Source organism: Tachypleus tridentatus, chromosome 12 (assembly GCF_004210375.1).
Source record: "Tachypleus tridentatus isolate NWPU-2018 chromosome 12, ASM421037v1, whole genome shotgun sequence".
Taxonomy (NCBI): domain Eukaryota; kingdom Metazoa; phylum Arthropoda; class Merostomata; order Xiphosura; family Limulidae; genus Tachypleus; species Tachypleus tridentatus.
The window spans coordinates 68,689,182-68,711,630 of NC_134836.1; the positions used below are offsets into that span (position 1 = coordinate 68,689,182).

A 22,449-nucleotide genomic window follows, 5' to 3' on the forward strand; every position below is an offset into this window, starting at 1 on the left:
TATACCCTATCTGTAAACTTTATGTACAATTGCTAGTCTGTATACTCTATCTATAAACTTTATGTACTATCTCTGGTCTGTATATTCTATCTATAAACTTTATGTAAATCTCTGGTCTGTATACCCTGTCTATACACACTATTTACGGTCACTAGTCTGTATATTCTATCTATAAACTTTATGTACTATCTCTGGTCTGTATACCCTATCTATAAACTTTATGTACTATCGCTAGTCTGTATATCCTATCTATAAACTTTATGTGCTATCTCTAGTCTGTATATCCTATCTATAAACTTTATGTGCTATCTCTAGTCTGTATACCCTATGTATAAACTTTATGCACTGTCGTTAGTCTGTATACCCTGTCTATACACACTATTTAATATCCACGTCTGTATATGCTATCTATGAACTCTATGTGCTATCTCTATCCAGTATACCTTAACTATAAATTCTGTGTAGTACATCTTAGCTGTACGTGCAGTTGTTATGAGGTATGCAATATCTTTGAGTCGTCTATGCTACCTCATAGCTTCATATGCATCTAAAGACTGTACACACTGTCTATTAGCTGTATATGACATCTGTATGCTGTATACATTATCTATTAACTGTATATGCTATATATAGAACGTACACACTGTTTATTAGCTGTATATGAGATCTATAAGCCGTACACACTATTTTATGTATATGCCATCTATATGCTGTATATATTATCTATTAGCCGAGTATGTCATCTATATAATGTACACACTGTCTATTGGCTGTATATGTCGTCTATATGCTGTATATACTGTCTATTAACTGTGCATGTCATCTATAGGCGGTACACGCTGTCTATTAGCTATATATGTCATCTACATGATGTATATACTGTGTATTAGCTGTAGATGTCATCTATATGATGTATATACTGCGTATTAGCTGTAGATGTCATCTGTATGATGTATATATTGTTTATTAGTTGTATATGTCATCCACAGACTGTACACACTGTTAGCTGTATATGACATCTATATGGTGCATACACTGTATATCAGCTGTATAGGACATATATATGCTGTACATACTGTATATTAGTTGTGTATGCCATCTATAGGCCGTACTGTCTACTGTCTACTAGCTGTATATGTGTTCTATACGCTGCATAAACTGTTTATTAGCTGTATATGATATCTATATGCTGTATATATTGTGTGTTCACTGCATATGATATCTATGTGCTGTACGCACTGTCTATTAGCTGTATATGACATCTATATACTGTATATGAACTGTATATCTCATCTATATGCTGTACACACTGTATATTACCCGTATATGCCATCTATATGCTGTACACACTGTATATTACCCGTATATGACATCTATAGGCCGTACACACTGTCTATTAGTTGTATATGCCATCTATATGCTGTACACACTGTATATTACCCGTATATGACATCTATAGGCCGTACACACTGTCTATTAGTTGTATATGCCATCTATATGCTGTACACACTGTATATTACCCGTATATGATATCTATAGGCCGTACACACTGCATCTATATGTTGTACACACTGTATATTACCCTATATGATATCTATATGTCGTATACAATCTATCTATATGCTGTAAACACTGTCTACCATTAATAAATTTAAGAAAATTCGATAATTCTTCTTCAAACACATCTTCACTAATACTGACAAATTTTACGAACTAAGAAAGCGCCACCTACTGACAAAATGTCGCTTACTTAAAACATCGAGATACATTTTGCTGCGGCTACTTTGTCCATTTGGGCTTCGCGCTACACATGAATATTGTCCTCCATCACTTCTCTTGTCAACATCTTTAATTATCAGAGTTCCGTTACTGAACAATCTCTGGCGGTGGTTATAGGGAATTCGCCTGCCACCTATAATACAAAACAGCTAACCCAAATAATCTTACTACATCAGTCATGAATTAGTTATATAGAAGAGTTATACACAATATCTGCTAATCAGAAGTGTTGTTAAATAAAGTTTCCTGACCCTTCGAAATGATTATTCATATTAGTAACACCTTGCATGAAGTTTTATAAATACAGTCATGTGAAAAAGTTAGGACACCCTATGAAAGCCTGTGTATTTTTGTAACATGTTTGGATATACAGATATTTAATCTCAATTGTAACAATACTGATAGATTATAGGAATATAACAAAACAATTAAAATTGAAGAAAATACTTTTAAAGATCTTCTGTAAATGTAATTCTACAAAAATGCATATTATAACTGAGGAAAAAGTTAGGACACCCTACCCCCTAATAGCTAGTGTTACCCCCTTTGGCTGAAATAACTGCAGTGAGACGCTTTTTGTAGCCATCTACCAGTCTCTGACATCGGTCTGAAGAAAGTTTTACCCCCTCCTTAATGCAGAATTCTTCCAGGTGTGAGATGTTTGAGGAGTTTCTTGCATGTACAGCCCGTTTCAAGTCACCCCACAGCATCTCAATGGGATTAAGATCTGGGCTTTGACTTGGCCATTCCAGGACTCTCCATTTCTTAGTTTTCAGCCAATCTTTGGTGGATTTATTGGTATGTTTTGGGTCATTGTCGTGTGCAGGGTCCGGTTCCGCTTCAGCTTTAATTTTCTTACAGATGGTCACACATGATCCTCAAGCACCCTCTGATACACAGTAGAATTCATGGTGGATTCTATTATTGTGAGCTGTCCAGGTCCTGTTGCAGCAAAGCAGCCCCAAACCATGACACTTCCACCTCCATGCTTTACAGTTGGTATGAGATTCTTTTCCTGGAATGCTGTATTTGGTTTACACCAAACATGTCCTCTGTTCTGGTGTCCAAATAATTCAATTTTGGACTCATCTGTCCAAAGAACATTATTTCATAAGTCCTGGTCTTTGTCTATATTCTCTCTGGCAAACTTCAGTCTGGCCTTGATGTTTCTCTTAGAGAGCAAAGGTTTCCTCCTTGCACACCTCCCATGCAAGTAAAACTTGTGCAGTCTCTGATTGTTGAGGCATGAACCTTCGCATCAACAGTAGCCAGAGCCTGCTGTAGGTCCCGTGATGACATGTTAGGGTGTTTGGAGACCTCAGCATCTTGCGGTCTGCTCTCGGGGTGAACTTGCTTGGACGACCAGACCTGGGTATGTTGGGAGTTGTTTTGAAAGCCCTCCACTTGTTGACTCTGTTCCGGACAGTGGAAAGGCTGATTTCAAATTTTTTTTGGATCTTTTTAAATCCCTTACCAGACTCATAAGCTGCTACAATTTTCTATCTGAAGGCCTCAGACAGCTCTTTTGCTCTCACCATGGTGCTCACTCTCACTTCAACAGTCAGGAGCACACCAAACTAAATGTCTGAGGTTTAAATATGGCAAGCCTCATTCAAAATGCTGAGTAACGATCTTCTAATCATGTATACCTGGTGTGATACACCTGTGTGTGAGTTGAGCCATTTTAAGTGGGAATAAATGTGGGGGTGTCCTAACTTTTTTCCTCAGTTAGAATATGCATTTTTGAAGAATTACATTTACAAAAGATGTTGAAAAGTCTTTTCTTCAGTTTCAATTGTTTAGTTATGTTCCTATAATCTCTCAGTATTGTTAAAATTGAGATTAAATATCTATATATCCACAAATGTTACAAAAATACACAGGATTTCATAGGGTGTCCTAACTTTTTCACATGACTGTATCTAGTTACCCAGATCACGTGGTGTACAACAAACTTACTGTGTTGTTTATAAATATTTAGTTACCCAGATCACATGGTCTGTAACAAACTTACTGTGTTCTGTTTACAAATACTTAGTTACCGCATTACGTGGTCTAGAACAAACTTACTGTGTTGTTTATAAATATCTACTTCTGTTTATACTTAGTTATCCAGATCGCGAGATCTATAACAAACTTACTGTGTTTCCATCCACAATAACAAACTTACTGTGTTCCCATCCACTATAACAAACTTACCGTGTTCCCATCAATTATAACACACTTTCTATTTTCCCATCCACTATAACAAACTTACTGTGTTCCCATCCACTATAACAAACTTACTATGTTCCCATCGATTATAACACACTTTCTGTTTTCCCATCCACTATAACAAACTTACTGTGTTCCCATCCACTATAACAAACTTACTGTGTTCCCATCCACTATAACAAACTTACTATGTTCCCATAGATTATAACATACTTTCTATTTTCCCATCCACTATAACAAACTTACTGTGTTCCCATCCACTATAACAAACTTACTATGTTCCCATCGATTATAACACACTTTCTATTTTCCCATCCACTATAACAAACTTACTGTGTTCCCATCCACTATAACAAACTTACTGTGTTTCCATCCACTATAACAAACTTACTGTGTTCCCATCGATTATAACACACTTTCTATTTTCCCATTAACTATAACAAACTTACTGTGTTCCCATCCACTATAACAAACTTACTGTGTTCCCATCGATTATAACACACTTTCTATTTTCCCATCCACTATAACAAACTTACTGTGTTCCCTCCACTATAACAAACTTACTATGTTCCCATCGATTATAACACACTTTCTATTTTCCCATCCACTATAACAAACTTACTGTGTTCCCATCCACTATAACAAACTTACTGTGTTTCCATCCACTATAACAAACTTACTGTGTTCCCATCGACTATAACAAATTTACTATGTTCCCATCGATTATAACACACTTTATATTTCCCATCCACTATAACAAACTTACTGTGTTCCCATCGATTATAACACACTTTCTATTTTCCCATCCACTATAACAAACTTACTATGTTCCAACCGATTATAACACACTTTCTATTTTCCCATCCACTATAACAAACTTACTATGTTCCCATCGATTATAGCACACTTTCTATTTTCCCATCCACTATAACAAACTTACTGTGTTCCTATCCACTATAACAAACTTACTGTGTTTCCATCCACTATAACAAACTTACTGTGTTCCCATCGATTATAACACACTTTCTATTTTCCCATCCACTATAAAAAACTTACTGTGTTCCCATCGACTATAACAAATTTACTATGTTCCCATCGATTATAACACACTTTCTATTTTCCCATCCACTATAACAAACTTACTATGTTCCCATCGATTATAACACACTTTCTATTTTCCCATCCACTATAATAAACTTACTGTGTTCCCATCCACTATAACAAACTTACTATGTTCCCATCGATTATAACACACTTTCTATTTTCCCATCCACTATAACAAACTTACTGTGTTCCCTCCACTATAACAAACTTACTATGTTCCCATCGATTATAACACACTTTCTATTTTCCCATCCACTATAACAAACTTACTGTGTTCCCATCCACTATAACAAACTTACTATGTTCCCATCGATTATAACACACTTTCTATTTTCCCATCCACTATAACAAACTTACTGTGTTCCCATCCACTATAACAAACTTACTATGTTCCCATCGATTATAACACACTTTCTATTTTCCCATCCACTATAACAAACTTACTGTGTTCCCATCCACTATAACAAACTTACTGTGTTCCCTCCACTATATCAAACTTACTGTGCTCCCATCGACTATAACAAAATTACTATGTTGCCATCGATTATAACACACTTTCTATTTTCCCATCCACTATAACAAACTTACTCTGTTCCCATCCACTATAACAAACTTACTGTGTTCCCTCCACTATATCAAACTTACTGTGCTCCCATCGACTATAACAAAATTACTATGTTCCCATCGATTATAACACACTTTCTATTTTCCCATCCACTATAACAAACTTACTCTGTTCCCATCCACTATAACAAACTTACTGTGTTCCCTCCACTATATCAAACTTACTGTGCTTCCATCGACTATAACAAAATTACTATGTTGCCATCGATTATAACACACTTTCTATTTTCCCATCCACTATAACAAACTTACTGTGTTCCCTCCACTATATCAAACTTACTGTGCTCCCATCGACTATAACAAAATTACTATGTTCCCATCCACTATAACAAACTTTCTGTTTTCCCATCCACTATAACAAACTTACTGTGTTCACACCAACTATAAAAAAACTTACTGTGTTGCCAGCTAATTTCTTTCACAGGATAACCAGCAACAGGACATCTAACATTAAACGTCTCTCCTTCTACTACTGTCATGTTCTCCATTTGACGAACAAATGGTGGACCAATCACGTTAATTTTCTCTCTGTTAAACACACTACCGACATCATTAGAAGCTTGACATTTATAGTAACCTCCATCTTCCACTCGGATGTGAGTCACATTGACGAAACTTATTACTTCAGCCCTTGAAGTCACGAAGTCACCGACAGAAAAGCGGAGGTGAGTAGGAACAGGATGTTCATCCAATGTCCAACGAACTTCAGGCAAAGGGTTAGCACTTGCTGTACACGTTAAGGAAACCATTGATCCGGGCTCGACTGTAACGGATCTAAATACTTCTTTAAGTGTCGGAGTAATATCTGAAAATATAGTATGAGTGGGGAATTTTATTCAATTCAATCAGTCATCCAAATAGGTGTAAAAAAATAAGACGATATGGAACACAGTAAAACGTATTAGATAACTCACCTACTAGACTCTCAGACACATACCTGATACACAGTAAAATATCGGATCACTAACCTATTACACTCTCTGTCACATACCTGATACACAGTAAAACATATAAGACCACAAGCCTACTACACTGTCAGTCACATACCTGATATACAGTAAAACATATCAGATTACTAACCTACTGGAGTGTCAGACACATAACTGATACACAGTAAAATATATGAGATCACTGACCATGTAGATAATTTTCCACTTAGGCAACTTAATGAACTATATTCAGAGAGGCTGTTTTCCTCTGAATCACAGAACCTGACCTCCTAGTCTGAGCTCCGCTGTTCCTTGAGCACAGTCTTGATCATTGTATACAAAACATTGGTAATAACCTTTGTCTTCACGCTGGACGTGGCGAATCTCCAGAACATCTCGAGACAGAAAACGGACTCTATTGTTCGCATGTGGTAGTTGCTGATGGTTTTTCTGCCACTTGATGAACGTCACTGGTTTACCCGAAATTTTACACTGGAAGATGGCAGTCCCGCCAACGTTGACAGTGTGGATTGCAGGAGTGACATTGATGTGGAGGTTTTCTGTTGTTAGAAAGATGATACGATAAAGAACCTGCGACCAGGATTTTATAGATCAGGTTTAGAACATTTATATTATCCTAAATAAATGTAAAAGGTAGCTAGTGTAGCTAAACCCTCAATTTGAACAACATGTTTCTTACATTAAAAAAAGAAAGACCGATATACAAGATATACATGATAGTCAGATCCGGGGTAGAAACTTAATGTGACAAAAAATAATGTTATTCCAGACGAGAGATAAACAGAAAAACCAGTACTTGAATGAAATGGAGACACAAAACTGATTTAGGTTTTGTAAAGACAATAGTTAATATTTAAAGAAAAAAAATACTGCATTTGTTTTAAGTTTAAAAACTAAATATCGTATTAGAACTTTCTACAACATTTGAGAGATTTTAGACAAATGTCACCGAAAAAAATATTTAGCTAAATATTCGTCGATTGCACGTGTGTACTAACCTCTAATAATTAATTCAACTTCTGCTTTCTCGTGACCACTGCTGTTGTTTACTAGGCAAACATACTTCCCAGAATCCTCCACTGTTACCTTACGTAAAAGTAAAGAGCCCCCTAAATTGGAAATACGATTTCCAAAAATAACTGGAGTCATGCGAGTATCGAAACCAGTCGAGTATCGAAACCAACTGGAAGAAATACAAAAGTTTAAAATATAAAAATTATCTCTATTCGTATCTTTAAAACAAAGTAGAACCAGTGACGTCGATCACAGCAGTTCTGCTTAAGCTGTTGTAACAAGTTCAAGTATTATTGCCACGATTTGATTTATTGTTTGAAATTAAGCACAAAGCTATACAGTAAGCTATTTGTGCTCTGCTCACCACGGATATCGAAACCTGGTTTTTAACATTGTAAATCCACAGACATATTGTTGTACTACTGGGAGACTTCAGGATTTGAAAGCGTGAGAAATGGTAAAAGCTTAGACCATCATTTTGCAACAACTGAAAATACCAATAGACATTGTTAATGTTACTTACTGCTCTGTTATGGAAGGTGGAAATAAGGCTAAATCACCATCAGTAGTGGTCTGTTATCAAAGGTGGAAATAAGGCTGGATCACCATCAGTAGTGGTCTGTTATCAAAGGTGGAAATAAGGCTGGATCACCATCAGTAATGGTCTGTTATCAAAGGTGGAAATAAGGCTAAATCACCATCAGTAGTGGTCTGTTATCAAAGGTGGAAATAAGGCTGGATCACCATCAGTAGTGGTCTGTTATCAAAGGTGGAAATAAAGCTGGATCACCATCAGTAATGGTCTGTTATCAAAGGTGGAAATAAGGCTAAATCACTATCAGTAGTGGTCTGTTATCAAAGGTGGAAATAAGGCTGGATCACCATCAGTAATGGTCTGTTATCAAAGGTGGAAATAAGGCTGGATCACCATCAGTAGTAGTCTGTTATCAAAGGTGGAAATAAGGTTGGATCACCATCAGTAGTGGTCTGTTATCAAAGGTGGAAATAAGGCTGGATCACCATCAGTAGTGGTCTGTTATCAAAGGTGGAAATAAGGCTAAATCACTATCAGTAGTGGTCTGTTATCAAAGGTGGAAATAAGGCTGGATCACCATCAGTAATGGTCTGTTATCAAAGGTGGAAATAAGGCTGGATCACCATCAGTAGTAGTCTGTTATCAAAGGTGGAAATAAGGTTGGATCACCATCAGTAATGGTCTGTTATCAAAGGTGGAAATAAGGCTGGATCACCATCAGTAGTGGTCTGTTATCAAAGGTGGAAATAAGGCTGGATCACCATCAGTAGTGGTCTGTTATCAAAGGTGGAAATAAGGCTAAATCACTATCAGTAATGGTCTGTTATCAAAGGTGGAAATGAGGCTGGATCACCATCAGTAGTGGTCTGTTATCAAAGGTGGAAATAAGTAGTGGTCTGTCTGAAGATTCACTGCTTTTTCTACTTTTCTATTAAAGTTTAATCCTCTACGTTCAGGCATATTTATTCTTTATTCATGATCAGTATGAGAGCCACACGGACAGAGGATACTGAAAATATAAAAACCTGCTCTTTAAGTCTGGTCATGAAATTAATTCAGTCATCTTATTACTTTACAGGCCACATCAACCTCACATAATACCAACAAACAAGATTTAAAATAGATACTTAAGCCTGGTCATTGCATGCACTTTAGCCACCCAATTAAGGTCCTGTTACTTTACAGACCACATCAGCCTCACATAACATATAACGTTTTGCATCAGGGTTTTGCATTTCTTAGAACAAGAATTCCACCATAATGCCACTGCTATTTTTAATTGGAACATTCCAGTTTTACAATGCTCCCCCCCACACTGACAAAGTATAAAATTGCCTCAGGAGAGAGTCACGATGGACACCTGAAATAAACATTTGATATCACACAGATGGACTATGGAAGGATGGGGCAAGCTTACCTTCAGACTAAAGAGTTGCAAATAAAAGCTTTAGCTTCTCATATTTAGTTCTTCATAAACATCATTGTGATTGGACCCCTGATGGATAGCACATACGGGTTAGTGCTGCAATATCTGTGATAGGCGATGTAGGGTTAAAGCTAAATGAGGAATCTAACAAGAAGCTCATTTTTAATACTGTGTAAACCTATGACGTAGCTGTGAAAAGAAAGACCATCTGTGGAGTCCGAACAGAATACAGCCAGACTGTCAATAGTAACATCCTTCTATCTCTTGCATAGGGGTCATAGTCTATCAACATAGCCTCGAGAATCGTGAGTACTCAACCAAGCACATACAAACAATTGTACCACAATACTAGCAGGGCACAATGTTGACCTGAAGGAAAAATGAAGTATTAATTACCACCATTAACGTTAACTTCTTTATTACAGTATGACAAAGAGTGGATAAGAACTATATGTTGAGAATTTTTTTATCTTATATTATATTAAAATTTTTATTCTGAAATGAATTCGGCCACACTCACTTCAGAAAATTACTGAAAAGACAAATTAAGAATTAAAAAAAGGTTAGAACTTCATCTACATAACACTAAATATTTATAGATTACTACTTCATCTACATAACACTAAATATTTATAGATTACTACTTCATCTACATAACACTAGGTATTCATAGATTACTACTTCATCTACATAACACTAGATATTCATAGATTACTACTTCATCTACTTAACACTAGGTATTCATAGATTACTACTTCATCTACATAACACTAGATATTCATAGATTACTACTTCATCTACTTAACACTAGGTATTCATAGATTACTACTTCATCTACATAACACTAGATATTCATAGATTACTACTTCATCTACTTAACACTAGGTATTCATAGATTACTGCTTCATCTACTTAACACCAGACATTCATAAATTACTACGCCATCTACTTAACACCAGACATTCATAGATTATTACTACACCTACTTAACACTAGACATTCATAGATAGCTACTTCATCTACTTAACACTAGAGATTCATACATTAATACTTCATCTGCAGAACACTATACATTGATACATTACTACTTCATTTACTTAGCACTAGACATTCATAGATTACTATTTCATCTACTTAATACTAGATATTCATGGATTATTACTTCATCTACTTAGCACTAGACATGTATAATTATTAAATCATTTACTTAACACTAGACATTCATAGATTATTACTTCAGCTCCTTAACACTAAACGTTCATAGATTATTATTTCATCTACATAACACTAAACATTCATAATTATTACTTGATTTACTTAACGCTAGACATTCATAATTGGGCCCAGCATGGCCAAGCATGTTAAGGCGTGCGATTCATAATCTGAGGGTCGTGGGTTCGCATCCCCTTCGCGCCAAACATGCTCGCCCTTTCAGCCGTGGGGACGTTATAATGTGACGGTCAATCCCACTATTCGTTGGTAAAAGAGTAGCCCAAAAGTTGGCGGTGGGTGGTGATGACTAGCTGCCTTCCTTCTAGTCTTACACTGCAAAATTAGGGATGGCTAGTACAGTTAGCTTTCGAGTAGCTTTGTGTGAAATTCAAAAAAACAAACAAACATTCATAATTATTACTTCATTTATTTAACACTAGACATTCATAATTATTACTACATCTACATAATACTATACATTCATAGATTATTACTTCATCTACTTAACATTAGACATTCATTGATTACTATTTCATCTACTTAACACTAGACATTCATAGATTACTGTTTCACATCCTTAACACCAGACATTCATCGATTATTACTACATGTACTTAACACTAGACATTCATAGATTATTACTACAAATACATAACACTAGACATTCGTAGATTACTATGTCAGCTACTTAATACTAGACATTCATAGATTATTACATCTACTTAACACCAGTAATTCACAGATTATTACTTCGTCTACTTAACGCTAGACATTCATAATTATTACTTCATTTACATAATACTAGACATTCATAGATTACTACTTCATCTCCTTAACACTAGACCTTCATAGATTATTACTACATCCACTTAACAATAGATACTCATACATTACTACTTGATACACTAAACACTATACATTCATATATCACTAATCCTTGTGAATATTAACAGTTAAGACACACCTGTAAATTGGTGGTGGGTAGCCTTGAGCTGCACATGGTAAAATCACGTCATTATCTATGTTTGTCTCTACTAGTGCTTGACTGTGGTTAATTCTTGGTGATTTTTTGCTATGATCATCTGTAAAAGAATCATGAACTACTTACAAAGTTATTTATGAAGTGATAGCTTATATAACACGATTAAACAATATCAGATAGAATGAAACACAACGAGTGTTACATGGTCATTAACTCTCAGTGTTCAGTTATACAAAACCATAGATACTTAACACAAAGAAATCCCGCAGTATTCTCACTTCATACGAGAGTTTGGCTTGCCATACCACAAGTGGACTTTAAAAATATTCTTAGAAAAAAGAAAATCATCATTTCTAAATACTTTAAATGATGACGTCTGTAGTACTTTGAATAAAAATTATATAAATATGGATAAGTTAAAAGATACGATAGAATATTTGTATCTGTTAAATCGACACTTTTATAAATGGAAAGTCCATTAGGCTAATTAAACAGACAAACTCATTGAAGAATTTTTACTTTAGTTATACAGACAATATTAAAAGAAACCTGATAGGTTAATTATAAAGATCTCACTCACCGTACTTCTAGTGATGTATCTTACTGATCTCAACTAACAATATTTCTTGTGATAAATCCAACTGATCTTACCTAGTACTACTTGTGACATATCCAACTGACTTCACCTGGCACTGCTTGTGATATATTCAACTGACCTCATCTAACACTACTTTTGATATATCTGACATCATCTAACACTGCATGTGAGATATCTAACTAACCTCATCTAACACTGCATGTGAGATATCTAACTAACCTCATCTAACACTACTTGTGATATATTTAACTGACATTACCTGGCACAGCTTCCAGCAATATATCTCTCTGATCGTACGTGATAAAATGCATTATGTTACATCTAACAAACCTTATGTGACATTACATTTTATGATATATTCCACTGATCTTACCTGATGTTACTTCTTGTGACATACCCCACTTACCTTACCCCATTACTTTTTATGATGTACTTTACTGATCTTACCCCACATTAGTTCCTGTGATATACTCCACTGACGTTACCTGACATTACTTCTTATAATATTCTTTACTGACCTTACCTCACATTACTTCTTGTGATATACTCCACTGACATTATCTCACATTACTTCTTGTGACATACTGCACTGATCTTATCCTATGGTACTTCTTGTGATATACTCCACTGACCTTACCCCCTATTTCTTCTTGTGACATATTACACTGACCTTACCCCACATTAATTATTCTGATATATTCCATTGACCTTACCCCACATTAATTATTCTGATATATTCCATTGACCTTACCTCATATTACTTCTTGTCATATACTCCACTGCCCTTACCCCACTGTGATATACCCTACTGACCTTACCTGACACAACTATTTTGCCATTTTTCCCACTTTGTTTAACTTCTTTTGTTATGGTGTTTCTCGTGATGCAACTGTAAGAATTGAAACTATCTTTAACGTCAACATTTTGGACATGGAGTTCGCCAGTTGGGAAGAGGAGGTAACGTTCAGCTGCAGGTGAATGAATCTACCTGATGTATTCTTGTTTGATACAGAACAATAAATACATCACATAAAAATAAATGTTACAATAAGATATATCAAACATTATCCAGTATATTTGATCTGTTTCTCTCAGGACCACAGATGTTTCAGGTTCGACTGGTTCTTAAACTACCTGCTTTATGTTACAGTGATGGGAAAATAATACATGTTAAATGTAGAAAACAGTGTACACTAATAGATGTTAACCATACAGAACAGTGAACAATAATATATGCTATACAGAACAATCAACAATAGCACATATTAAAAATACAGAACAATGAACAATAATACATGTCAAACATACAAAACAAAAACAATGATACAGGCTAAATATACAGGACACTGAGCAATGATAAATGTTAATCATACAGAACAACTGACAATAATACAGGTTAAACATACAGAACAGTGAACAATAACACATAATCTGCTATGATCACTAGAATTTTTCTCCACAGCTACAATCTTACAGACAACAATCCACACACGAGTCTCCAACATGGCCCCATGATATACAACACTGGTTTCTAAAAACATCACTACATAGTTATATATCTTCTTATCGTGGGTAGAAACTTTCTTTTGTTTCTAAAAATCAAACAAACAAACGATTCTTAAACTAAATGCTTCATTATTAATGAAATATCACTTTTATGATAATTAATCCATTCATTTCATTTTAAAATGTTCAATAAACTTGAAGTACCGTTATCATAATCTGCTGTGATTTTCAAATTGTCTTGTTCCCACGATATAACCGTTACGTAATCCTTCACAAAACTAGGGATGTTGCACCTCAAGATGGCAGTGTTTCCCTGGAGAGAGTAGCTCTTCAATACTTGAACCTCAAAATCTTGAGATACCACTAGATAATAAACAAGATCAAGCTTAAATCAGACTATATATTATTGAATAAACTTACCTACAAAACATTGCTTCAACAGAACAGCCGATATGTGTTATTATTATTCAAGGACTATCATTAACACTGTTTCAACTGATCATACAGTATTATATCATTGCTTAAGGACTGTCACTAGTATTGTTTCAACTGATCGGAGAGTAGGTATTAATATTATTCAAGAATTATCATTAATATTGTTTCAACTGAACAGACAACATGTTTTGTCATTGTTTAAGGAAGGTCACTGACATTATTTCAACTAATCAGACATTATGTTTTATCATTGTTTAAAATGGGGAACTGACATTGTTTCAAGTGATTACACAGTATGATTTATCATTGTTTTATGACTGTTACTGATATTGTTTCAATGTTAAAAACAGTATGTTTTATCATTGTTTAAGATGGGGCACTAACATTGTTTCAACTGATTACACAGTATGATTTATCATTGTTTTATGACTGTTACTGATATTGTTTCAATGTTAAAAACAGTATGTTTTATCATTGTTTAAGGACTGTCACTAACACTGTTCAACTGATTAGACAGTATGTTTTACCATTGTTTAAGTCCTGTTGCTAACACTGTTTCAACTTGTCAGACACTAGGTTTTATCATTGTTTAAGGACTGTCACTAACACTGTTCAACTGATTAGACAGTATGTTTTATCATTGTTTAAGTCCTGTTGCTAACATTGTTTCAACTGATAAGACAGTATGTTTTATCATTGTTTAAGTACTGTCACTAACACTGTTCAACTGATTAGACAGTATGTTTTATCATTGTTTAAGTCCTGTTCCTAACACTGTTTCAACTTGTCAGACACTAGGTTTTATCATTGTTTAAGGACTGTCACTGACATTGTTTAAACTGATTACACGACATGCGTTATTATTATTTAAGGACTATCATTAACATTGTATCAACTAATCAGACAGTATATCATTGTTCAAGGACTGTTACTATAATAGTTTCAACTCAACAGACAGACTGTATTACTATTATTTAAGAACAATCATTAATATTGATTCCACATATCAAAAAGTGTGCAGTATCATTGTTTAACAACTATAACTAATAATGTTTCAACTAAAAAAATAGTATTATATCATTGTTTGAGGAATGTCACTGATACTGTTTCAACTGATTTGACAGTATGTTTTGTCATTGTTTAAGGGCAGTCATTAATATTGTTTCAACCGATTAGATAGTATGTTTTTCATTATTCAAGGAAAGTTACTAACATTGTTTCAACTGATCAGACAGTATGTTTTGTCATTGTTGAAGGACTGTCACTAATATTCCTTGAACTGATAAAACATACTGTCTAATCAGTTCAAACAATGTTTGTGACAGTCCTTAAAGAATGATAAAGCATACTGTTTCATCAGATGAAACAATGTTAGTAAGAGTTCTTAAACAATGATCAAACATACTGTCTTTTAACTTGAAACAGTATTAGTAACAGTCCTTAAACAATGATCAAACATACTGTTTGATTAGTTGAAAGAAGCTTAGTGATAGTTATTAAACAATGATAATACATACTGTATGGTTAGTTGAAACAGTATTAGTGATAGTCCTGAAACTATAATAAAACATACTGTGTTTGAGGACTGCCACTAATAATATTTCGACTGAACAGACAGTATGTTTTATCATTTTTCAGGAGTATTACTAATACCGTTTCAAGTGATCATACAGTATGTGTTATCATTGTTTAAGGACTATCACTAACATTCTTTCAACTGATCAGACACTACGTTTTATCATTATTTCAGGACTATCACTAACATTGTTTCAATTGAGTAGACAGTATTATGTCATTGTTTAAGGACTGTCACTAACACTGTTTCAACTGATCAGACAGTATGTCTTATTGTTTACGGACTCTCACGAAAATCTTTCAACTGATCAAACAGTATGTTTTATCATTGTTGAAGGACAGTCACTAACATTATTTCAACTGATAAGACAGTATTTTTTATCATTGTTTAAGGACTGTCACTAGTATTGTTTCATCTGATAAGACAGTATTTTTTATCATTGTTTAAGGACTATCACTAATATTGTTTCAACTCATCAGACAGTATGGCTTATGACTGTTTAATGAATGTCACTAACATTGTTTTAACTGATCAGACAGTGTTTTATCATTGTTTAAGGATTATCACTAATACTGTTTCAACTAATGAGATACTATGTGATCGAACTGTTGAACTAGGTACTTAAACCGTCATGTTTGTGTACAGATGAGAATATGTAAAGCACACAGAGGTTAATGGAGTACTTTGGACATAACAACCTCACAGGAAAGATCATTTTTTATCGAAAATATGTTGCATGGCTATTGTCAAGAAGCTTAGACGTCAGATAGAGCATAATCGGAAGTGGAGACATGAACTGTAATGATGTGGTGAAGCTTCAAAATACTTATGAATGTGATAAAATTAATCTCTGTACTTATTGTAGTTTGTTTAATATGCCAATCTAATAATCAAAATGGAAGGTTATAGTGATTAAAATGTATTGATTCACGAATTGCATATTCTCCCTTTTATATATATTGTCGGTTGTAATCCTAATAATGTTTCGTAAGGTTCTACTAGCGTATATTAATATTCTATGCGAAAAATACAAAATAAAATGGTTGAAGTATAATTACTTCCATTCAATGGAAAATAATAGATTAAATAGCGTAAATAATTTGCGTAATATTGTTACACAACTGATTTTAAAAATATTTATGGAATATAACATACATACAACACAAGGTATCAGCCATACAGATTTCTCTTTAATAAAACCTTATGTTTACTTTACTTCAAACATGTAATGAAAATTTGTTTGTTGTATGCCTAAAACTATACAATGAGCTTTCTGGTTTTTTGTTATAAGCTTTCAAACCTACTCATAAAGAAACAAATATTCTGAGAGTATTTTCAACTGCGACACCTGGGTGTTATAATGGATAATAATATTAGTTGTAAAATCAATTTGTAGGATTTTATACTTTGTTCCTTACAATGCGTCTGGGTTGCGCCTGTCGTCATGCTTTCCATCATCGCTTTATTGTAAAGTCTAACAAAAGACATGTAAACTATACATTAGTTTCATTGCATGGCATAAACTGTATGAAATATATATGTATAGTGCCAGTCTGTGAAACACCACATGTTTTTCAGACATGTTTCTCAGACCAGACATGTTTTTCACAAATATTTCATTTCGTGGTCCTATACTTATGTTTTGAATAATAGTAACATAATGACATTTCCACCTCATACCTTGTGCGCCACTCTCAACTGTCGTCGAGGCCCTTTGTTTATTTTCAGAAATAATGAAGTCGGTTGGGACTATAACGCACAAAGATTTCTGTTTGTTTATGGTTACCAAACTATCACTGTTCTATTTCTGTTTGACTTAGTAAAAAGCACTTTTCACACCACCGCTGCATTGGCTGCGCGGAACCACAACCTTGGATTCCTACACTTAACGTTGCCGGAATTTAGGCACTTGGAGTAACATAAACAAAGAGGCCAAATTAACAATTTTCACAATCTTTTTTAACTGTTCGACGTCCTACATAATATTTAATATAAATAAATATCCTGAAATAAACTTAAATAACAAATAAATCCTAAGAAACATTATTTTGCTCGTTTAATATATGTTGAGAAACGTACGATCGGAAATGGAGAAGTCATGGAATATCCCAATCCTTTCTGTTGTAGTACTGATTTCAAATCACAGTAGTATAATCCTAACTTCCGCTCTGTAGCCTCTGGCTTGTAGTGTATCTCTTTCGTGACAGGATATGACGCTTGCAGTATGTTAGTAAATGCTAGCGAAAGTAATGCCCAATAACTCATAATTCTTGAGAATGAATTTCTTCCTGGCTTCAATATAACGAAAAATCATTCGATTTATAGACTGTTGTAAAACTGTATTGTGGAACACGGCGCCATCTGTTGTTTTAATAACAAATTTATTTTTATTTTAATCTTTGCATCGCAACTGGTATTTTCGAAATAGTTCAATCTACTCAAGACAATTTGTGCTAGTTATCGATTTAGATTCTCTTCTAATATTTTTGTCATTTATAGCATAACATGCAGTGATAAGTAAAATAATAACTATTGTCATCTCTCTTAATGTTTGCCTTTTATTGTGTTAAATACTGAACATAAATAGTAATATTGGTTCTTTCTGGATGTCGAAAAGGCTTAGTATCAACTACCATTCCTTATTGTTAGAAAAACCATTAGAAATTCAAATTTAAGAACTTCAAGAAGTATCATTAATAAAATGAACAGTTGCAATTTTTAGTACTTCTCTAGATGACGCTACACATACGTAAAACTTTTTATTTTGCTTTGATGGAAAATAAGGAAGAAAATGTAGAGTAATTATCTAACCCTCAGTAGAACACTAAAAGCGTAAAATAAACATTTTAGATGATAAAACGTTCACTTCACTTTGTATTAGTGAAGCCTTAATTCCTGGGAGCTAAAATATGTTGCATGTTTGATATCAAGCTTTCGTCTTGTGATGGATTGAGCACGTTATTAAGTTTTCTGGTTTGATTAGAAAAAAAAGAAAGACGATGTTTGGCGAACAAATTACTGAGCTGGTAAATTACTGGGAAAATCAAATATTCTCATGATGAAGCTGAAAGAGTAGCCAATATAGCAGCGACTCAAGTTACTTCTGGTTTATTGTATCTCAGAGTAAAATCACCTCATGCAGGAATTTAATATTACAAGATTTTTAAAACAGTGTACTTTTATAAACATTAACGATGTTTAACTTACAGCCAAAAACACCGAGAGCTTATTTTGCTCCTTCTGCAATTGATAAAATTATGACCAAATATGGATGTTTTTACATTATAGAAAGATATTCCCTGTTGAAAGCAGACGAATCACTGAAATATATACACTACATACAAAATGCACGTGTCAAAGTAAAATGGATTAAAGAAATGTTTATATAATCACTAGGTGGATAGTAAAACTATAAACAACTGCAGAAACCTTTATATAGTACTCGAACAGTCTTTAGATAGTAATGACTTCATAAAAACAATGGAACTTCTTCAGCATAAAACAATAAACAATATTTAGTCATTAATGACTACGAGAAACTAAATGTTAAACTACTTTAGCCTAAAACAATAAACAATACCTAGTTATTAACGACTAAAAGAAAATAACTGTTGAACTACTTTAGCCTAAAACAACAAACAATACTTAGTTATTTCTGACTAAAAGAAAATAAATGTTGAATTACTTAAGCCTAAAACAATAAACAATACAGAGTTATTAATGATTAACAGAAAATAAATGTTGAACCTCTTTAGCCTAAAAGAATAAATAATACTTAGTTTTTATGACTAAAATAAAATAAATGTTGAACTACTTTAGCCAAAAACAATACTTAGTTATTTCTGACTAAAAGAAAATAAATGTTAAACCACTTTAGCCCCAAACAATAAACAATAGTTAGTTATTAATGATTAAAAGAAAATAAATGTTGAACTACTTTAGTCTTAAACAATACTTTGTCTTTACTGACTAAAAGAGAATGGATGTGGATTTTTTTTAGCCTTAAACAATAAACAATATTTTTCAGACATTAACAATTTAAAAAATAATAATTTGCTCTTCTACAGTCTATAAACAAGTTATTTGTAGATCAATAATAATGATAATGACTGTTTATCGGATAATGTCATTGACTGCTTTCTATCTTGGTAGCTTTAAAATAAAGACACGCGAATACAACGCGATTAACATTATGATATCGTTCCCTAAACAAGAATTGTGGATCGATTAAATAGAAACTAGCTCAGATAATTCGTGCAGTTTTTCTGCGGAAATTTTCTCTTTTAGGAGGACGTTTCTTATCTCAGATAAGTTCTTCTCTTCTTTATATAAGAATGGTGCCCAGCTTGTGATATTTCTAATGTATAAGTCGAAGTATGAAGGGTTTGTTTGTTTTTGAATTTCGCACAAAGCTACTCGAGGGCTATCTGTGCTAGCCGTCCCTATTTTAGCAGTTTAAGACTAGAGGGAAGGCAACTAGTCATCACCAACCACCGCCAACTCTTGGGCTACTCTTTTACCAACGAATAGTGGGATTGACCGTCACATTATAACGCCCCCACGGCTGGGAGGGCGAGCATGTTTGGCGCGACGAGGATGCGAACCCGCGACCCTCAGATTACGTGTCGCACGCCTCAACACGCTTGGCCATGCCGAGCCAGTATGAAGGGTTAATACTGATGATTAAAGATATGAAAAAGTAGAACGTTGAAAGGTAAAAAATGTTACTTACATTTAAAGTGAAAAGGAGATAGAAGTTTAGGAATATTCTGAGAGAGGGGACAGTTACGTATTATGTATGTTACATTTTAGGATCAGACAGAGAAAGAAATCTTCAGTTTAAGCAAGTTTCTGCCATTCAAAGTCCATCATCTGGTTTTTGTTAGGTAGTGATGTTTTAAAATCCAAATTATGAAACATCATACATAGTGTGGAATTTATTTCTTTACCACGTTTCGTCTCTGGAAGTGAAACATGATCATATACAACGCTTGTACTGTTAGAGACGAAACGTTGTACAAAAATAATAAACCTATAATCTTACAAGTTACGAATTCAAAGAGTGTTTCACCTCTTTGGTATACACTCGTCTGTATATGTTATTAACAACGATACTTCTTTATCAACACACATTTCAGGATGATTCTATTGGCTGAAGGATAATAAAAAGAACAGATTGATGGTTTTCGGAAAATAATTTTGTCAAATTTCTTGAGATTTCTTTCCTTTCGAAGGTATTTGAAAGGAAAGTAGACAATTTTTGCAACTCATTCCCACGAAACCTGTTTCTAATACAAATTAATTTATATGTTTTTAAGTTAGATACATGTACGTATATAATTTAAATTTAACACACAATTAAAATAAAAATTCCTGCTATCGCCAAACTTGTTCAGTAAATTCCTGAAATAACCAAACTTCTATAATTCCTGCCTCAATGAATATTTTACCTATTCGAAAAAATTATATATACTGGAGTTATGTCGTTGTTTTTTAATTTTCGCGCAAACCTACTCGAGGGCTATCCGTGCTAGCCGTCCCTAATTTAGCAGTGTAAGACTATATGGAAGGCAACTAGTCATCACCACCCACTGCCAACTCTTGGGCTACTCTTTCACCAACGAATATTGAGATTGATCGTCACTTTATAACGCCCCAACGGCTGAAAGGACGAGCATGTTTGGTGCGACGGGGATTTGAACCCGCGACCCTCGGATTACGAGTCAAACGCCTTTATCTACCTGGCCATGCTGAGCCATCAGACACGAAATACCACAGAAACAGTTCATACATGATTTATGAAACCACACATGAACTAATATGGTACCAGTTTTTACATGATTTATCAAACCAAACATACACTACCATAAAACCAATTTATACTTGATTCATCAAACCAGACGTGAATACTATAAAACCAGTTCATACTTGATTCATCAAACCAGACGTGAATACTATAAAACCAGTTCATACTTGATTCATCAAACCAAATATAACTTACTATTGAACCACTTTATACACGATTCATTAAACTAGACATGAACTACTATAAAACCAGTTCATACTTGATTCATCAAACCAGACATGAATACTATAAAACCAGTTTATACTTGATTCATCAAACTAGACATGAACTACTATAAAACCAGTTTATACTTGATTCATCAAACCAGACATGAACTACTATAAAACCAGTTCATACTTGATTCATCAAACCAGACGTGAATACTATAAAACCAGTTCATACTTGATTCATCAAACCAGACGTGAATACTATAAAACCAGTTTATACTTGATTCATCAAACCAGACATGAACTACTATAAAACCAGTTCATACTTGATTCATCAAACCAGACGTGAATACTATAAAACCAGTTCATACTTGATTCATCAAACTAGACAAGAACTACTATAAAACCAGTTCATACTTGATTCATCAAACCAAATATAACTTACTATTGAACCACTTTATACACGATTCATTAAACTAGAC

At 34.0% G+C, this 22,449-nt stretch overlaps 1 protein-coding gene across 1 annotated transcript in view; it reads right to left on the reverse strand.

Moving 5' to 3' along the window:
• The window catches only part of LOC143233499 (cell adhesion molecule Dscam1-like), a 79,889-nt gene that overhangs the window by 40,111 nt on the left and 17,329 nt on the right, over window positions 1–22,449 (reverse strand). Inside the window, exons 3-9 of the mRNA XM_076469785.1 lie at window positions 14,149–14,307; window positions 13,257–13,406; window positions 11,823–11,940; window positions 7,670–7,854; window positions 6,938–7,210; window positions 6,119–6,526; window positions 1,751–1,912 (exon numbers count right to left, since the gene is read on the reverse strand). Of these exons, the coding sequence (XP_076325900.1) occupies window positions 1,751–1,912; window positions 6,119–6,526; window positions 6,938–7,210; window positions 7,670–7,854; window positions 11,823–11,940; window positions 13,257–13,406; window positions 14,149–14,307 (1,455 nt within the window). The remainder of the gene's footprint in view (window positions 1–1,750; window positions 1,913–6,118; window positions 6,527–6,937; window positions 7,211–7,669; window positions 7,855–11,822; window positions 11,941–13,256; window positions 13,407–14,148; window positions 14,308–22,449) is intronic.